The sequence below is a fragment of the Medicago sativa genome, chromosome 6, assembly GCF_051527215.1.
Source record: "Medicago sativa cultivar Bolivia chromosome 6, Bolivia_mono, whole genome shotgun sequence".
NCBI classification, from domain to species: domain Eukaryota; kingdom Viridiplantae; phylum Streptophyta; class Magnoliopsida; order Fabales; family Fabaceae; genus Medicago; species Medicago sativa.
Genome location: NC_140754.1, coordinates 26,661,809 through 26,680,214, shown reverse-complemented (window position 1 = coordinate 26,680,214; position 18,406 = coordinate 26,661,809). Strand labels below are relative to the sequence as shown.

The 18,406-nt window shown below is 33.6% G+C and overlaps 1 protein-coding gene and 1 long non-coding RNA gene across 3 annotated transcripts in view; both read left to right on the top strand.

Annotated features, from left to right (window-relative positions):
- Positions 1-4,840: 4,840 nt before the first annotated feature.
- Positions 4,841-18,406, top strand: part of LOC146914218 (receptor-like protein EIX2) — a 57,629-nt gene continuing 44,063 nt past the window's right edge. The window contains exons 1-2 of one of the 2 annotated variants that reach the window (XM_085717121.1): positions 4,841-8,244; positions 8,602-8,816. In XM_085717121.1, coding sequence (XP_085573247.1) covers positions 4,885-8,241 — 3,357 coding nt within the window. In that variant the 5' untranslated portion in view covers positions 4,841-4,884 and the 3' untranslated portion in view covers positions 8,242-8,244; positions 8,602-8,816. Of the gene's footprint in view, positions 8,245-8,601; positions 8,817-18,406 lie in introns of those variants that run through there. The other variant, XM_085717122.1, reaches the window with a different exon arrangement.
- Positions 14,265-17,323, top strand: LOC146914221 (uncharacterized). The gene is made up of 3 exons (XR_015014042.1): positions 14,265-14,761; positions 14,943-15,015; positions 17,040-17,323. It is a non-coding gene; the product is annotated as an uncharacterized LOC146914221 (long non-coding RNA).

Below are 18,406 nucleotides of genomic sequence, written 5' to 3'. Positions count from 1 at the left end.
TATATATATATATATATATATATATATATATATATATATATATATATTACACACATTTTTTCTAATGTATTTTTTTTTAATATTTTAATATGTGGTTAAATATGTTTTTGTTCCCTATAAATATTCAAACTTTCGGTCTTAGTCTTCATAAATTTTTCCTTCGACTTATAATCCTCAAATAAATTTAACTGACAATTTTGACCTCTGCTTTATGAATCTCAAAAATAAGAGGAAAGTGGAAACAAAATGTGAGCTAGAATATATAAAATTTTACAACTTATAATAGGCCAGTTTCCTTCACAAAAAAAAAAAAAAAAACTTATAATAGGCCAGTTATTTATTATTTGGTGTACAGTAGGCTAGTTATAACAATATATATATATATATATATATATATATATATATATATATATATATATATATAGCATTTCTTTAAAAAAAAAATACATGAATATAAAACTTTCCTTAAAAAAAAGCGTGGCAGTTTTTTTCTTAATGGAAAAAACGTGGCAGTTTTTTTTTTGGTAGTGAAAAAAAAAAACGTGGCAGTTATAAACATGAACATGGGGTAATTGTTTTATTAAAAAATAATTAATTTAAATTAATAGGGTTAAAATTGGAAGAAAATATAAAAAGCTACCAGTTATAAGCTCAAAAGCTACTTGAAATAGCTTCTCAAAAAAAGCTATAAGCTCGTGAGAAAAGCTTGTTACCAAACACATCACGTTTTCATCCAACAAGCTTATAAGCTAATCCAAGAAGCTATAAGCTAGCATTTTTGTGTTACCAAACACAGCCTTAGTGGGATAAGGCTTGGTTGTTGTTGTTGTTGTTGTTGTAGAAGCCAACACTACAACTAGGGTTTGTAAAGAATTCTCTTGACAACAAACACTAGGGTTGAGATTGAATCATCATTGATTCACCTTGGAAAAGACTATTAGGATTGAGTCTCTTGGTCACGGGAAGAGATTCGGGACTTTGGGTAGAATTAGGTTTGAAGACTAATTCTTGTAATCCTTTTGAATCGTTTGTATAGTTATTCATCATTATAGTGGAACGGAAAGCTGCTCTCTCCCCTAGAGTAGGTCAGTATTGGACCGAACTGGGTAAACAAATTTTCTTGTGTTCCCTCTCTCTTTCTCCTTTGTTGTTCTATATTTTACTTGTGTTAATAATTGTCACACACGTTGTTTTGGTTGCTTGATAATTTGCTCCACACATCAAGTACTTTATTAGTGTGATTTTTGACGAATTCACAACATTTTACAATTACACTAAAGAGATTTACAATTACACTAAAGAGATTAATTGTTATACACGGAATGTCTGGAACACTTTTACATATACATTCAACCAAATCATACAATAAAGCTACTTTATTATGTTAGGAAATATCTCTACAAATGTTTGCACAATGAGATATGATTGGATGTCCAAGTAAAAGAGAGTTTTGTAATGATTGTGTGTATACAAATTACATCCTTACACAAAACTCAATTAAGTAAACCTTAGTCACTACCTATTAAGTTCATATTCATAAACACTAAGCACATTCAATAAAAGTGGACTTCACTGCTACAGGGTGTGGATACCTATACGCAATAAGAAATTGTGATGGTGACTCGAACTCAGGTATCTCAGATTTCCATTACGAGTCCAATAAAACGATTGTCCTGTGCAGCTATTGGGAAAATCTCTTCCAACTCATGAGCATTGATGACATATGCTTTCACCGTGGTTAAACACTGTATTGTTGTCTTACTGATTTGAAGCGATAAACATACTAATTTCCTCTCTTGGAGTGAATGAGTATCACTTGGTTTCACATTGTAAAACAGCTAAGCAATGTCGAGCACTTTGGAAACTCTCATGAGGGTACCGAAGATGTTAAGCAATCAAAAATCAATACTCTCATCCAACAATATGAACTTTTTCACATGGAGGATGGTGAATCTATCTCCTTCATGCAAATGAGGTTCACACGTATTGTTAACAAATTGCAAAACTTAGGAAAAGACATCTCAAACCAAGATTGTACTAATAAAGTGTTGAGATGCATGACCAGAGATTGACAGCCCAAGGTCACCACAATAAAGGAATCTCAAAACCTAAGAAAAAAGAGATTAAAAAATTAATTCAAAGCTAGAGACTAGGAGTGTACTTCACTTATTAAACAAGTAATTATTCAAAACTAACTAACTTGCAAAAATTTAGCTAACAAACCGAACAATAATTTTTAGCTACATCTTATCTCAACTAACTTGACCTTATCTTTAACTAACTTGAAGTTGTTCCTCTATTAGACAATGCATGACCTAGCATTTCTTTGTTCACTTATTCTCCGATAAAGTGAGATCGTTCCTCTACATGTTTGCTTCTGCCATGCAATGCTGGATTCTTGGCCAAATCTATAGCAGATTTGTCGTCATTGAGCAATGCAATAGGCTTGTCGACTTCTATCTTCAGTTCTTTTAACACAATTCGACCATATTGCAGAATCAACCATATTCCCCATTCACACAGTCAAAATGAACAAAAATGTTACGCGGAGTGATTACAGCGAAACCAAGCCAACAAAACCCGATATCCATACTTTAAAAGCCATGTCACAATGCAAAAATAGATGGATGAGAAGAGAAGATGCACATCTAACAATTTATAGGTCAATTAGACCGTGAAAACACCTCTGCCTTCCGGTCTCTACCCCCAAGCATTGGCCCCCCTCTATCCTCGGCATACTATCCACCATCTCTAACCCTTCAATTACATGAAACTATACGCCAAGAGAATAGCCAATTTCAAATACCTCCAACCTCAAATTCCTCACCTCTGCCTCCTTTCGCTTCAAAATAGAGACTAAACTTTGAAATTGCACAAGGAGCATTACCAACCAAATAATCCCTCCTAAAACTTGTTAATCCACGATTTCCAACTTTTCTAAAAACTCCCCCTTTGAACCACTTGAAACCCCCCACTTTCTTTAATGTCAAAGCATCCATCTACCACCTCGAAGACTAGTCTGGCCTAGTAGCACTACTCAAATCCACCTCATTCAAGATCAGCTCTCTACAATTCCCACGAAAACCTTCTTCCAAAATGGTCTATCATTTTAAATTAACATTCATCCCCATTTTGAAAAAGACTTAAATTAACCATTCTTACATCTTTCAACCAAATCCGTTAACAAGAATTGACATAATCCCTTGATGAAATGTCATCTTACGTTGTTTTCAGCATATTTTAATAATGATTGACCCAAATAAGAGGAGTTTTAAACCAATTGCCTATGATATAAGGGACTATTTGTAATGTTTTCATATCAAGTAATTTCATTCTATTTCTTCTCTAAATCAAGCAATTCTTAGGTGTTTTTGATGTAATTCATTGAAAAATCATGTAATTAGGCAAAGCAAGACACCTCAGGAAGAATCGGGAAGACATGGAATGAAGAATTAAGATGCCTCTGAAGACATTAGATGTTGGAGAAATACTATTCCATGTCCCAAGACAAGTTTGAAGGAAGAAATCACTCCAAAAGACAAAGAAAATAGCAAAAACATACATTCAGCAAGTGCTACGCACCCCGGTTGTGCTCCCACACGCCTCGAGCATGCGAACCAGTGGTGGAAGGCTCTAGCACGCGCAAGGCACACTACCCCACACGCAAGGCATCTTCGGTTCCTTGAAACACAACCTTCAGTTGTGCTTTCCACAAGGGTTTCGGGAAAAAGCCAGTTTTTCACCTTACACGCACTCGAATACATGTCTATAATTACAAGAGCGTTCATTAAAAAATTCTCATACACAACGAGGCGTTTCAAGAGGAAGGTAGACACTATGAGAATCAAGGGAGAATTATCTCCTCAACCTTTCTTACAGTATATTTTATTTCTTCTGTAATTTGCTTTTAGTTGCAATGACAATGAGTAACTAAACCCTAATTAGATATGATTCTAAGATGAATCTCCATTTAACTTATATATGCAAAGTCCTTAATGCTTTTATGAATACTAGGTGACATATCTAGAGTCTCTTAGTTATCATAGAAATAGGGGGCTAAAATATTTCTAGTCTACTTTTCAACGTTGCATTTTAAAATTTATTATGTCTCGTTAGTAAGATAGGATCAAGCCTATCCATTTAATCTACTAAGGACCATTTAAAGTATGTGGTGTACTTCTATGATTCAAAAATGTGGTTGGAGCTTTTAGATGATAATTTATCGGTCAACATCAAGAAACTTCTTGTCACTTAAATTTGACCAATATCAAATTTATTTTGTGTATACGCGTGCCGAATTTACTAAGGTATGTCATCGTGAATTTAACTCAGTTGGTATAGACAATGCATAATATATACAAGGTCCGGGGTTCGAACCCCGACCACCACAAAAAAAAAACATACTTTTTGGAATTTCAAAATCGTTGCTGACGTTCAATTTATTGCCAAAATAAAGGCCGTTTAACTAAGAGCAGGTATTTTATGGTCACAAACACAAATCAAAAATATTTGACCACGCTCACATCAAATGGAAGTTGCTCAAATGTTTTTTATTTACGGTAGTGCAAATAAAAAAATTGTTGCATCATCATAAAAAAAATACACTTGTAAGAGGGATTCAAATATACAAGCCTTGCCTAACGAATATCCACATAAGTCAATTTAAAATCATGATAAGATAGCAATTGGACGTGTATCACATGGTCCTTTTTCTTTTGGTAGTGCCTCTTTTGGTAGTGCCTTTTTCTTTTGGTAGTGCCTCTTTTGGTCAGGAGAAAGAGACATCCACTCCTTCGTGCAATCAATCTATATAAATCTATCCCATGAGTTTTTATACTTCACAACTAAAAAGAAAAGCTTTAACAAAATATTTAACAGAAGCAAATGAGCAATTATATTCTCAAAATATTTTATGTATTGCAATTGCTTTTATTGCTTACCTCAGGATCCACTCATGAGTTCAAAAATACTATAACTGAAAGTGTAGAATCAAAATGGATAGAGAAGGAAAAACAAGCACTCCTCAGGTTCAAACAAAGCATCGTTGATGACTCTTACATACTGTCTACATGGAAGGATGATAACAAAGATGGAGACTGCTGCAAATGGAAAGGAATTGAGTGCAACAATGAAACAGGTCATGTGAAGAAACTTGACCTTCGTGGTGATGATTCACAACTCTTGGTAGGTGCAATTGATTTCACTTCGTTGATTGTCTTGCAAAATATGGAATATTTGGATCTTAGCTATAATTTATTTCATGGCAATCATATTTCAGAAAACATAGGCTCACTTACCAAGTTAAAGTATCTCAATTTATCAAATTCTTATGTTGGTGGGAGGATTCCTTATCAAATTGGAAAACTTTTAGATCTTGAATATCTAGATCTAAGTGACATGTTTTATGGTACAAACGGAGAAATCCCTTCTCAACTCGGGAATCTTACACGTTTACGATATCTCAATCTAAGAGATAATGAAAATATTATTGGAGAAATCCCTTGTCAACTTAGAAATCTCTCACAACTGCAGTACCTGGATCTTGAAGGAACTTCTCTTTCTGGAGCAATCCCTTTTCAACCAGGGAATCTTCCCGGTTTGCAAACTCTTAAACTTGATGTGTATTTTGATCTCACAAATGATAATATAAACTGGTTGTCTACACTCTCTTCTTTAACAAGTCTTTCCCTTAGCGGACAGTATCGTAGTTTTGTCTCTTTTCACTACTTGCTGCAAACAATCATGAAGTTTATTCCAAACTTAAGAGAGCTGAGGTTAGTTGATTTTGGTCTTATAGATACTGATGTCGCGTCTTTGTTTCATTCTCATTCTAACTTTTCCAATTCTCTTACCATCCTTGATTTCTCTGACAATATGTTGACATCATCAACTTTTCAATTCTTGTCAAATATTAGTCTTAATCTTCAAGAGCTTCGTCTTTCTCAAAACAATATTGTTTTATCATCTCATCACTATCCAAACTTTCCTTCTCTTGTCATCCTTGACCTCTCATATAATAATATTTCATCATCCCAATTTCCAGGTAGTCGCAGTTTTAGCTCCAAATTGCAAGAGCTTTATCTAACAAATTGCAGTCTTACAGATAAAAGTTTTCTTGTGCCATCTACTTCAATCGTGAACTCTTCATCTTCCCTTCTCATCCTTCATCTTTCCTCAAATATGTTGAGATCATCAGAAATATTTCTATGGGCTTTGAACTTTACCACTAGTCTTCATATCCTTTACCTCGATGGTAACTTGTTAGAAGGTCCCATTCCAGATGGATTTGGGAAAGTAATGAACTCTCTTGAATATCTTTCACTCTCAGAAAACAATTTACAAGGAGATATTCCATCTTTGTTTAGTAACATGTGCACATTGCATACATTATACCTATCATATAACAACTTGAGCGGTGGAATTTCTAGCTTGATCAACAAAAATTCAGGGTGCAATAGAAACATATTTACACAATTGGATTTATCTCATAATAGAATAACAGGCGCGCTACCTGAATGCATCAACTTGCTATCTGAGTTGGAGTATCTATACTTGGAGGGTAATTCTTTGGAAGGTGAAATCAATGAATTACATCTAACTAGTTTATCCAAATTGAAAGTATTATCCTTATCATACAACTCATTATCACTAAAGTTTCCCCTTAGTTGGGTTCCTCTTTTCAAATTAAGAACTTTGAACTTGGCATCTTGCAAGTTGGGTTCAAGCTTTCCAAGTTGGCTCCAAGCACAAAGATCCATAATGCAACTTGATATTTCTGATACAGGGCTTAATGATGGTGTACTCGAATGGTTTTGGAACAACTCGCAACATATGATATTAATGAATATGTCGTACACCAATCTAATCGGTACAATTCCATATTTTCCATATAAGCTTCCTCAAAGTTCGGTTGTATTTTTGAATTCAAATCATTTTGAGGGTACAATTCCGTCCTTTTTGCTACAAGTTTCACGTCTTATGCTCTCCGGAAATAAATTTTCACATTTGTTTTCATTTTTATGTGATAAAAAAGCACCAACAACAAACTTGGCCACCTTAGATTTATCAAACAATCAAATAGAGGGACAACTTCCTAATTGTTGGCATTCTGTAAACACATTATTGTTTCTTGATTTGACAAACAATAAGCTTTGGGGGAAGATTCCACAGTCAATGGGAACCCTTGTTAAATTGGAAGCTTTGGTTTTAAGAAATAATAGTATGAATGGTGACTTGCCTTCCACTTTGAAGAATTGTAGAAATTTAATGTTGTTAGATGTGGGTGAAAATTTGTTGTCTGGCTTAATTCCAACATGGATAGGAGAAAAAATGCAGCAATTGATAATCTTGAGCATGACAAGGAATCACTTCTCCGGGAACATTCCTATCCACCTCTGTTATTTAAGGAAGATTCAACTTTTGGATCTTTCAAGAAATAACTTATCAGAAGGAATTCCAACATGCTTAGAGAATTTTACATCATTGTCTGAAAAGAGCATCAATACTAGTGAAACTGAAAGTCAAATATATTCGACAAGTCAAGGCTACTTTTATGGTGTAATTTTCTATGATTATACGTTTAAGATACCTTTATTCTGGAAAGGTATGGAACGTGGGTTCAAGCATCCAGAGATGCGTCTTAAGGGCATTGATCTTTCAAGTAATAACTTAACAGGTGAAATACCAAAAAAGATTGGATATTTGGTTGGATTAGTCTCTTTGAATTTATCAAGAAACAATTTGAGTGGAGAAATCCCATCTGAAATTGGAAATTTAGTTTCACTTGATTTCCTCGACTTATCAAGAAACCATTTCTTTGGTAAAATTCCTTCCACTCTTTCCAACATCAACCGGCTGGAAATTTTAGACTTGTCAAACAACTCTCTCTCTGGAAGAATCCCTTTTGGCAGACAATTGCAAACCTTAGATCCCTCAGGTTTTGAAGGAAATCTTGATATTTGTGGTGAACCACTTGAAAACAAATGTCCCGAAGACGCGACAACAGTAAATCCTCAAGGGTTAGAAATTCATGGTGAAGATGACAATTCAGTTTTCCATGAAGGATTTTACATGTGCTTGGGGATAGGCTATTTCACAGGTTTTTGGGGATTATTAGGGCCAATACTACTTTGGCGACCTTGGAGAATTGCTTATATAAAGTTCTTGAACAAGTTGATAGACTATGTATATGTATTGGTGGCAGTCAATGTGACAAGGTTCCAAATGTGGCTCAAACACTAGAAGGTACGTAGTGCTGATGATTTTGATATTTTGTCATTTAATTTCTTTGCAAAGTTTTAAACCTTACAACTATATATATTTAGTACTCCAATAATTAATTAGGAGACTAATTTGTATGCACTTACGATGTAAAACCTTTTTAGACATGCGTCCAATCAAATCACACTAAAATGTCATTTTTATAGGTTAGTTTCTAAAATATCTACATGACATGATTTAATTAGATGCATGTGTAAAAATGTTTTACATTGTCAGCGTATACAAATTAAATCCATTAATTATTTGGTTGTGAATATTTTTAACTTTGTTTCTTGATCACCATGAAATTAATGTTTGTATTGCACACTGTAAAATTTGCAGTTTACAGCATCCCAGTAGCAAGCATTGAGAGTTGCTGGACTGGAAGGGAAAATATTCCGTTGTATATAATGACAAGCAAAATCATTGTTTCGTGAAGCTTGTTAGTTCTTTCTTGAATAATGTTTGTATTCGAGATGTAATTTCCATTTCTGTCAAATCTGTTAAATGTATCAAACACTTTGTTTTTCTATTAATCAAATAAGGTTTAATCATAATTAAGCACTAAAACCTTAATAAACTATAAAAACAAAGGAACGTTGTAAGATTCATAATATGTTCTATTACCTTTCTCGATCCACTCAAAATGAAACTATGCGTTGAAGGATGCAAACTCAAATTGTGTAACGACAACCACACGAAAATGTCAACCTTCCTCTCAGTGATTGCAAATCTAGCGTTGGAAACTATAACTAGATTTGAAAATTTATGAGGAGCTAAGTTGAAAATGTTTTTTATTTTGAGAGGGAATATATTAAAGTTTTTTTGTATAATTTTCAAAAAACCTTAGTAGATCATGTAATAATAAAAGAATTTATTGAATATACCTGAATATTGCTTTAGAATAGCAAAATAAGAATATATTTGAATAAAAAAAAGGGCAGCCTAGTGCACTAAAGCTCCCGTATAAGCAGAGTCCGGAGAGGGGTCCCACCATTTTGGTGTATTGTATGCAATTTTACCCTATTTTTTAGACAAGAGGTTGTTTCCAAGACTTGAACCTGACCTTTCAGTCACGTCACATAGGAAGAGGAAGACAGAGAAAGGGTAATCATTGAAATTTTTAAAAGGGGTTAAGATATTTTTGTCTAATGATGTTGTAACTGGATTTTCCTGAGGTGTAACTAGAAAAATTCTTTCTATTTTTATTGTGATGATAAATTATTGCCATCAATCACATGTCTCTTAAGGAATGTTTCCTAATCAGCATTATGAAGTCTTAGAGTATGTGGTTGGGACTTGGGATCCATCAAATTCTTGATTGAAGCCATCACAAGTTTACATTCTCAAATGGTTCAATTTGTGATAAAATCTGCAAAATGTTATTGCTTACAATCTTGCAAGTAAAATGAAAATAACAACTTCATACCGAGGAACAGAAATAATTGAGTGCAAATTACCATCTCCAAGGTGACCATATCCGATTACATTAGCTGCATCGCCTACAATAATAAAACAAAATACCACAGAAACGAAATTATAATAATGTTGATGTCCTAATATGTACCGTTGTGATATGACTAATACCATTGATAGAGCACATTGCTTCGACAAGACTGTACAAATTTTCAACAATTCCTCTGTAATACCCGGAAATTATTACATAAGAACTTGAGTTTAGCTTCGTTGATGACAAAATCGTTCTTGAAAAAAGCATTTTAAGAACTTGAGTTTAGCCTCGTTCTTAAAATGTCAACCTCACGTAGACGCCAAAAAGTTCATGCTTGGTTTATTTCTTGTGCAAGAACACCATCAGCTATCAATTCAATTTCCATAGAGCAGAACATTGGCCATAAGTTCTTTATATGCTTTACCATTTATTTATGTGTTTTTTTAGTATGCACATTTTACCTTTTACTGCTTTCAAATATTTATGATATGTACAAATTGTAACATGATTTTGTTGATGAAATTAAATGCATATGTGCAAGGTGTATATACATCTAGACAATTTTAATGTATTTAAACTTGGTAATTAGCAGACACATACTAATTAACTTCATCACAAAGCATCAATAGAGATTACCAAATCCATTGACTGGCCATCCAAAAATTCAAATGCAGATAAAATCTCCACAAACTTCCTTTTTGCTTCTGATAAGCAGTACAAAAACAAGTAACATGATAAGTACATTTCCATGAAGAGATCCGTAACAAAAAAGACGTAAGACACCGCGTCTGGCAGCTTCCTTTTGACACATAAATCTAGTGGTATAATAGATCTGAATGAAAAGTTTACACAACTTGAATACAGAAAGCATACATCAACTTCAAGGTCTTGAGTATAACTCAAATGGGCAAAGTAAGGAGAACCAATCTAAGACTGCCCAAAAAAATCATCTAATCGAAACTGTTATATGAAATTTCATCTAAGACTTCCCAAAAAAAACCAATGGTTTTAGAAAGTGAAGTTACCCTTCATTGTAGAGGAATGACATTATATTTTCCAATATGCACATACCAATATTCCACTAACCTAAGTGGAAGTAGGACAAAAAAAAAACAAAAAGAGATCTCATAAACTCTACACGCAAGCCAGATAAAGAGAGAGATGTGTGTGACTGTGTAGATGAAAATCAATAATAATTTTTGACAAAAAAAGAAGTCAAAGTGTTTGACAAAAAGGGGCATCGACAAATCAAAAAATATGGAGTGAAGAAGCTGAATTTGGATCAATTGAATCATTTCTATAAATTATGTGAAAAAGAAGATAGATCAGTTTCTTTGAATTTGTCAATTGAAGCATTTCTATAAATTATGCGAAAAAGAAGCCATTTTGTTAATTGAATTTGTCAATTCCGAAAATTAGGATGGGCGAAAAAGAAGGGTGGCAATTCAATCAAGGATTAAAATCCCTATAAATTAATAGGGTATATAAAAAATGTCTCTTCTTCATCTTCCTCTTTACGGAAAGAATATAATGCTCATGTTCCTTCAATACAACCGATGACTTCTTCACCGACCATATTCATTTGTTTTTATACTATCCTTGTTCTTAAAACTTACCTCATGCCCGACTAATTCACATGCCGGCTGTCCCAACGAAAAAAATAATAAAAGGCTACCTTAATTGCATGGACCTTCCAATCCCAAACGACACACTCCATTACTTTTACAATAGAACAAACTCCAGCCTCACTCCGAACAGCACAAAGAGGCTGGATTTTGTTCTGTTGTAGGAGTAGTAGAGTGTGGAGTTTAGGGTTGGAAGTCTCATGCAGTTTGCATAGCGTTTTATTTTGTTGTTGGAAAAGCCCACGAATGAATCATCCGAGCATGAGGTAGGTTGTAAGAGAAGAGATAGTATAAAAAAAATAGATGGATAGGATGGGTAAAGAAGTCATTGGTTGTTTTGAAGGAAGAGGAAGATTATAAGGTTTGAGTAAAGAGGAAGAGGAGAGAGAAGAGGTTATTTAATCTGCAATATTTATTTATAGGGGTTGAGATCCTTCAATAAATAGTGATCCTACTTTATCGTCCATCCTTCTTTTCCAGAATCGACAAATTCATAGAAGTCGATCAAATATCTTTCACACTTAGTATTCAATATTGTCTATGCTCTCCTCAAGGCCTCAGGTTCGATTCTCCCCGGTATCAATTTAGGTGGGCTAATTAAGCTTCTCAAAAAAAAAAAATTGTCTATGCACCCTACGTAGTTTAAATTAAATATACATACAACCCATTTGATAGAATTTGAGAGTCATTCAAATTACCTGTCGATGTTGCTGATGGATCCGAGAAAATTTTCGCCAATGTATCTATTGGTGTTAACAGAGACGAAATGCCACCATTGAAAGTAATGTAGACAGCTGTAGTAGGTAAAAATGGATTTCTAACATATTGGTTAAACTTGGATGGTTTTCCTGCTGTTGGATGGGCATTCAGCTATCTTGCAGAGATAGATGATTTTCCGCAAAATTAATATCGAAAATTCAGGCTAGTACTTCCGGGACATCCAAATTGGAAATCGGCATACTTTGATACATCCAAATATCACTTATATATCAGCACAGATAAATATTAGTTGAGAGCAAGGTTCTAAAAAACGGTCGCGGTCGCGATTGCGGTCGCGTTAAGGTTGTCTCGATTTCGGCTGTAACGGACGCTGCGATACAAATAACGGTCTTCGCGGTGTGAATTAATCAAAACCTTTCACAAAACCTATTAAAACGATTTATATTATCATATAATGTATAATAACTTAGATTAATACTTTTTCCCATAATTATAACATCAAAGTCCCAATTTTTTCTCTAAAATTTCATCTAATATTTGTTACCTAAATACTCAAATGAAATGGTTGTATTGAGAGTGTCAATATAAAATTACGTTAAACTTAATAAATAAGAGATGAATGCACACTTTTTTTTTATTTGAGTTTAATAAATAAATATATGAATAAACAAATAAACCATCTAAAAGTAATTATTAATTATTATTATTAATTTATTATTATTATATGAAGAGTGAAGCTGCACAAACGTGTCTATTTGGTAACCAAGTGATAAGTGATAACAATTAACAAACCTTATTCACTCAAAATAAAAATAAAAAAACAGAACAAACCAGAATCGGCAAGGAAATTGGAAATTGGAAAACTGAATGAAGCAAGAAACCAGAATCGGCAAGCAGGAAGGAATCACACAACACCAGAAGAATAACAACCCAAGAGAAGCATGTTTGTTTGTCACCACCACCACTGTATGTTAGTAATAGTTACTACCACCACAAGAGAAGAGAATAGAAGTAAGTAATTGATTTGTGTCTGAGAAAGGTTTAATTGAGAGTGAATGAATTGAGTTTCAGATTCCTTCTTCTTCTGTTCTTGTATTCTTGTGCTTTTTTTAATCTGAGATTCAATTCCTTTTCTCATATACAAATTTCTCTTTTTAAGTCTGTAATGGCGTTTTCGCGTCCGTAACGGCGTTTCGCGGCTGTAACGGCTTCTGTAACGGCCGTAACGGCGTTTTTCCTGTGATTTTCGTTCTCACCGTTAAAAGGTCCAAAAACGGTCACGGTGGTTGCCGATACCGTTTTGTAACGGCCGTTTTTGCCGTAACGGACCGTTTTTTAAAACCTTGGTTGAGAGCTGTCTGCTAATTACTCATCTGTTTTAATATTAGATTATGCTTATAACTAATTAGAAATAGTGTGTGTGCGTGTGTCCAGAACAATATGTTATCGGGAACTGTACCGTCAGAACTTTTGAGCAAAGATTTGGTTTTAAAGTGAGCACTGTTTTAACTATACTGAACTTAAGCATAGCATAATGCAGCATTGCATATGTGTTTAGTACATTTCAACATTTTGAACCTTTTTCCTCGAAATACTATCATATCAATTTGATCAATATATTTCTTCTATGTTTACTCTTCTGCAAGTTCTCTAATTCCCTCATCACCAGCTACTTTTATTTCTGTCCTCAACAGCTATTCTGGAAACATTGATCTTCCTAAAGGAAGCGGAAAAAAGAACCAAAGTGATATGGAAGAAAATATTAACTAAAATTCTAAAGTGATGAACCATTGTGTCACTACAAGAATTCCCCAATCTACTAACCAATACAAAATTGCATTACTGAGGGATTTAGGCCCTCGGTAATTACTAGCGGAATAAACCTTCAGTAACATCCAAAAAACCCTCAATAAAGTTACTGACGGAAAAATCCCACAATAATTTAGTGAGTTACATTACTGACGGATAAATCCGTCAGTATTTTCAATAAAGAACCTACGAATTATTACTGAGGGATATAATCCGCCAATAATGTAAACACATATGTCTTTGCTTTACTGAGGGAGATAATCCGTCAGTAATGGTATAACGGAATTATATAATCCGCCAGTAATTCAAAAGATCCGCCAGTAATGTTGTTATTTACGAATCCGTCAGTAACACATACCGTCCGCCAGTAATTAATGCAACAATCCGCCAGTATTGAAACCAAATCCGCCAGTATTGAAACCAAACCCTAAAACCCAATTTTAGAACTCATTTTCACTTTCCCTTAATTTTGTTCCCCAAAAGCGTTGTTCTCCCCATCTGAAACCCAATCTTTCTCAATCACCTCAAACTCTCACGCACATCCTTTCCTTTCCTTCAAACCCTCTTCAACCTCAAAATCCACACTCAATCGAAGCTTTCTCCACCTCAAAGCTTTGTTCACTCAATCGGTTCCCCTGAAACCCTCTTCAACCTCAATCGGTTCACTCAATCGAAGCTTTCTCCACCTCAGAGCTTTGTTCGATTTAGATTCCTCACTATTCAATCTCAATCAAAACTTTCTCCACCTCAAATCAGCGGTCAATTTCAATCAAAGCCACTTCAAATCTTTGTTCGGTTCCTCACCATACCTCTTCCACCTCAAAGCTTTGCTCATTCACTCAATCGAAGCTTTATTCAATTCCTGACTGTTCCTTTCTCCACCTCTATCTTTTTCCAGGTTATAACTTCACTCCCAGTTCACCACTTCTTCCTTTTCTGTTTTAATTTTTTCTATTCATCTAAGAATTTTTTTTTAAAAATTTTCAGCTTTTCTGTTTATTTGAGTGTTTTTTTTAATATCTTGATTTTTTTTAATCCTGTGTGATTCCTTGATTTGAGATTTGTTTGTGTTATTTCAGTTAGTGCATTTGGGTTTCGCGGCCGGGTGTCGCCGTCGTTCACACTTCAGCTCTATTACTGCACCTTCTTAAGGTATACCCTTCTCTTGACACTTAGTTGTGATTTTGATGAATTTTGAATTGAATACATGTAATGTTAGGTTTTAGAACTAAAATGTTAGTGTGTTTGTTAATGAAGATTATGAGATGTTTTTGTTGTTTGATACTTTGACTTTGTTAATGATTTTTTTGGTGGATTTAGTTTTGGTACTAAGTTGTTTCGACTTAGTTTTGCTTCTAAGTTGTTACTAGTTTTGATACTTTGACTTTGTTAATGATATTTGTTAAACCTGTTGTGCCATGGACTGCTAATAAATCTAATGTTAAAGTGCAGTGCAATCATAATAATGAATATATCAATATTAGGGCTGCTGTGATGTGTATGCACTCATCATTTTGATTTTTATTTTCTGCTACAATATATTGCATAAATTGTATCCGTTTAACAAATATCATACATTACAAGTGTATGTACGACAGAAAGTGAGAACTCAAAATATCTACATACTAGAATTCTTAGTTTGTATAACACCTTAGATAACTCTCAAACTGTTAGAAGATATTTGTCAGTATATATAATGCCATTGATGGTGGTGTTCACTTACCCTGTTGATATGTTCACACTTCCACCGTAACTTAACATATTCAGCTCCACCTTTCCGGGTTTATCTCCGACAAGTGTTCTCACAAGGTCTAAGCTTGTTGAGTTGTATAACTTTAGTGAGTTTTGGCTTCGAATGCGGATGCCCTTTGGTTGCTGAAATTTGATTTTCATATGAGTTGATGTTTCTTTATGGCTAGATAATGTTTTGGCTAGGAGAGTATGCTCTTATTTGCTTTTGTTGGTGTGTTGTTAAAACATGATTTATTAACGGTGTCCTTGTCACTCAATAAGAGAGGGATTAGCATTCTTGTAAACATACATGTGTTATTTACTGCCACTTAAAAAGTAAATTGGACTCTGCAGCAAGCTAACTAACTACAACTTTAGTTTTTGGTAAAAGTCATGTGTTGTACTTTAACTTTATTTATACTTTAACTTAGTGTATGATATGTTTATACTTTATACTCAGTTCTCTTTGAATTCTGTTAGTCTTTTAATGTTTAGTAACTCAGAGAGTTATTGTTCTAGTAAAAAATAAATCATAGCAAAAATAATATTGAATAATTGTAAATCTCAATTTGTTATAAAAATGCAGTTGCATATGTATCCCTCCTAATCTCTGTCAACTGAATTCTTTTTGAGTGCATATCATTGTGTTTGATTGGAAAAGCTGCCAACAGGTTTAGTACGAATGCTTATATGATTCGTTTCATATGATGAGTTGGAGAAAAATCTGGTTTATAATAGCCTTTGTGTGAGAATGCTTTGTTGTATTCAACTTCATTTTCATCACTGAATGAAAGTGTGTCCGATGTCTGACATTAACACATGGTGTTACATTCAATCACTTTCATTTTAAAAAATTTATTAATGGTGTCTATAACTTGTGTTTACGAGTCAGTGCATTCATGTTTCATGTCAATGTGGTATCTTCTGACTTACGTGTGAGTGTTCTGTTTGGTGTTACATTCAATCACTTTCATTTTAAAAATTTTATTAGTCATTTACCTTGATAGTTCAGCATGCCACCTTCATGATTTTTCGTCTTCCTTCCAAAATTAAGTTGATAAATAGAACTTGATGTACACATTTAGAGCTTATACTAACTTACATTCTTTTAAGAATGAGCATAACTTGTGAGAAGTTGTTATAATAAGCATTTTATTCACAGTAGCAACTGCTAACAGACTTGGTTCCTTAAATGCTGACATGCATAATGTGGTAAGGTTCTTAGTTGGAAAAGATTAATTATGTCAGCTCTATCTATTAATGAATCATTTTTAGCCAATCTTCATCATTCATTCTTTTTCATTCCTATAATCGGCTTGATCTCGCGTTTTACCTTTTATTCTGATCGTCTTTGCTTTAACTTGTACTCTGATGTAATTTCATCTAGTTTCTTTATTATGTTAGAATTTGTTAACTGTCTTATTCAGTTTGTTACTTTATCTTAGGTAACAGGCATTGTAACAGGTTTTGTACTAGAAGAGGACCTAAACTCACAATCCATCATTCATCCTTTGTTCCGATGCCACCGGAGGAAATACGAGCAGCAAATTACCAAGAGGGAGACTAGGAACAAATTTGTTTGAATATTATGATCATTAGCTTATTATGTTAGTTTTATAAATTGTATGAATATTATTTAAATATTTATGATTTTTTACGAAAACTATTTAAGGATTGTACAAATATTATGATATATTGATTAATTAATTTGTGTCTTATTAAATTAAAATTTTATTTCTTTTATTTATTTGTGTTGAATTAATATTATTTCTTTAATTAGAATTAAAAAGTAGGTAGGGATCACAAAAAAAAGGTCCATTACATTACTGGCGGAATTTTTCGTCACTAATGCAAATCTGTATAAACATTACTGGCGGAATTTTCCGTCAGTAATGGGGAGTTAGTTTTGACAAAGCATTACTGAGGGATTATTCCGCCAGTAATTACTGACGGATTGCAATCCGCCAGTAATTACTGACGGAATAATCCCTCAGTAATGCTTTGTCAAAACTAACTCCCCTTTACTGAGGGAAAATTCCGTCAGTAACATTTCTGACGCTCATATTACTGAGGGACTCGAATCCGCCAGTAATGCGTATTACTGAGGGATTTTTTGCATTACTGGGGGATTATTTCCACCAGTAATAAGGAAAATTCTTGTAGTGTGTTGTGATTAACTAAAATTTTATGAACCATAATGTAGTTTGTACATTATGATAGAGCACTTACATTTAGTCTCTATAATCTATACAATTGCATCTAGAATCAGTTATTGATCTCAACTATCCTAACACACTTCATAACATAAAAACAGTTAATTGGTTAGTCAACTAATTAATGACTTGTGATACAAGCAACCACCGAACCTTATCAATTCTACAATTAACAGTTCATATCAGTTAAATATAATCACCAATGATTGAAACACATTGGAGGACTTGGTGAAATAAAAAATATCAGCAATGTTGGAAAACAGTTATAAGTGACAACTTCAAAAAAATAAAGTGGAAGAAGTAGGACTAGGTAGCAAAAAGTTGACCCTCAATTAAATTATTTTCCTTAGTTTTTCTCTGCCAATTAGAAGAAAAAATAAAGTATAAAAACAAATTAGCAAAATTTAGTTGAAGAGAAAATCCAGAGAAGCATAAATCACAAGAATAAGTCTTTTCGTGAAATTCTAAGAATGAACTGGAAGCTTTATGTCCGTTGGGTTTAGCATATTTCTTTGACTATTCGCTTAATAACAAAAAAATAAAAGCAACAACCCATGTTTTCCGGACAGAAACAATTTTAATTGGCCAAAATGTAATTC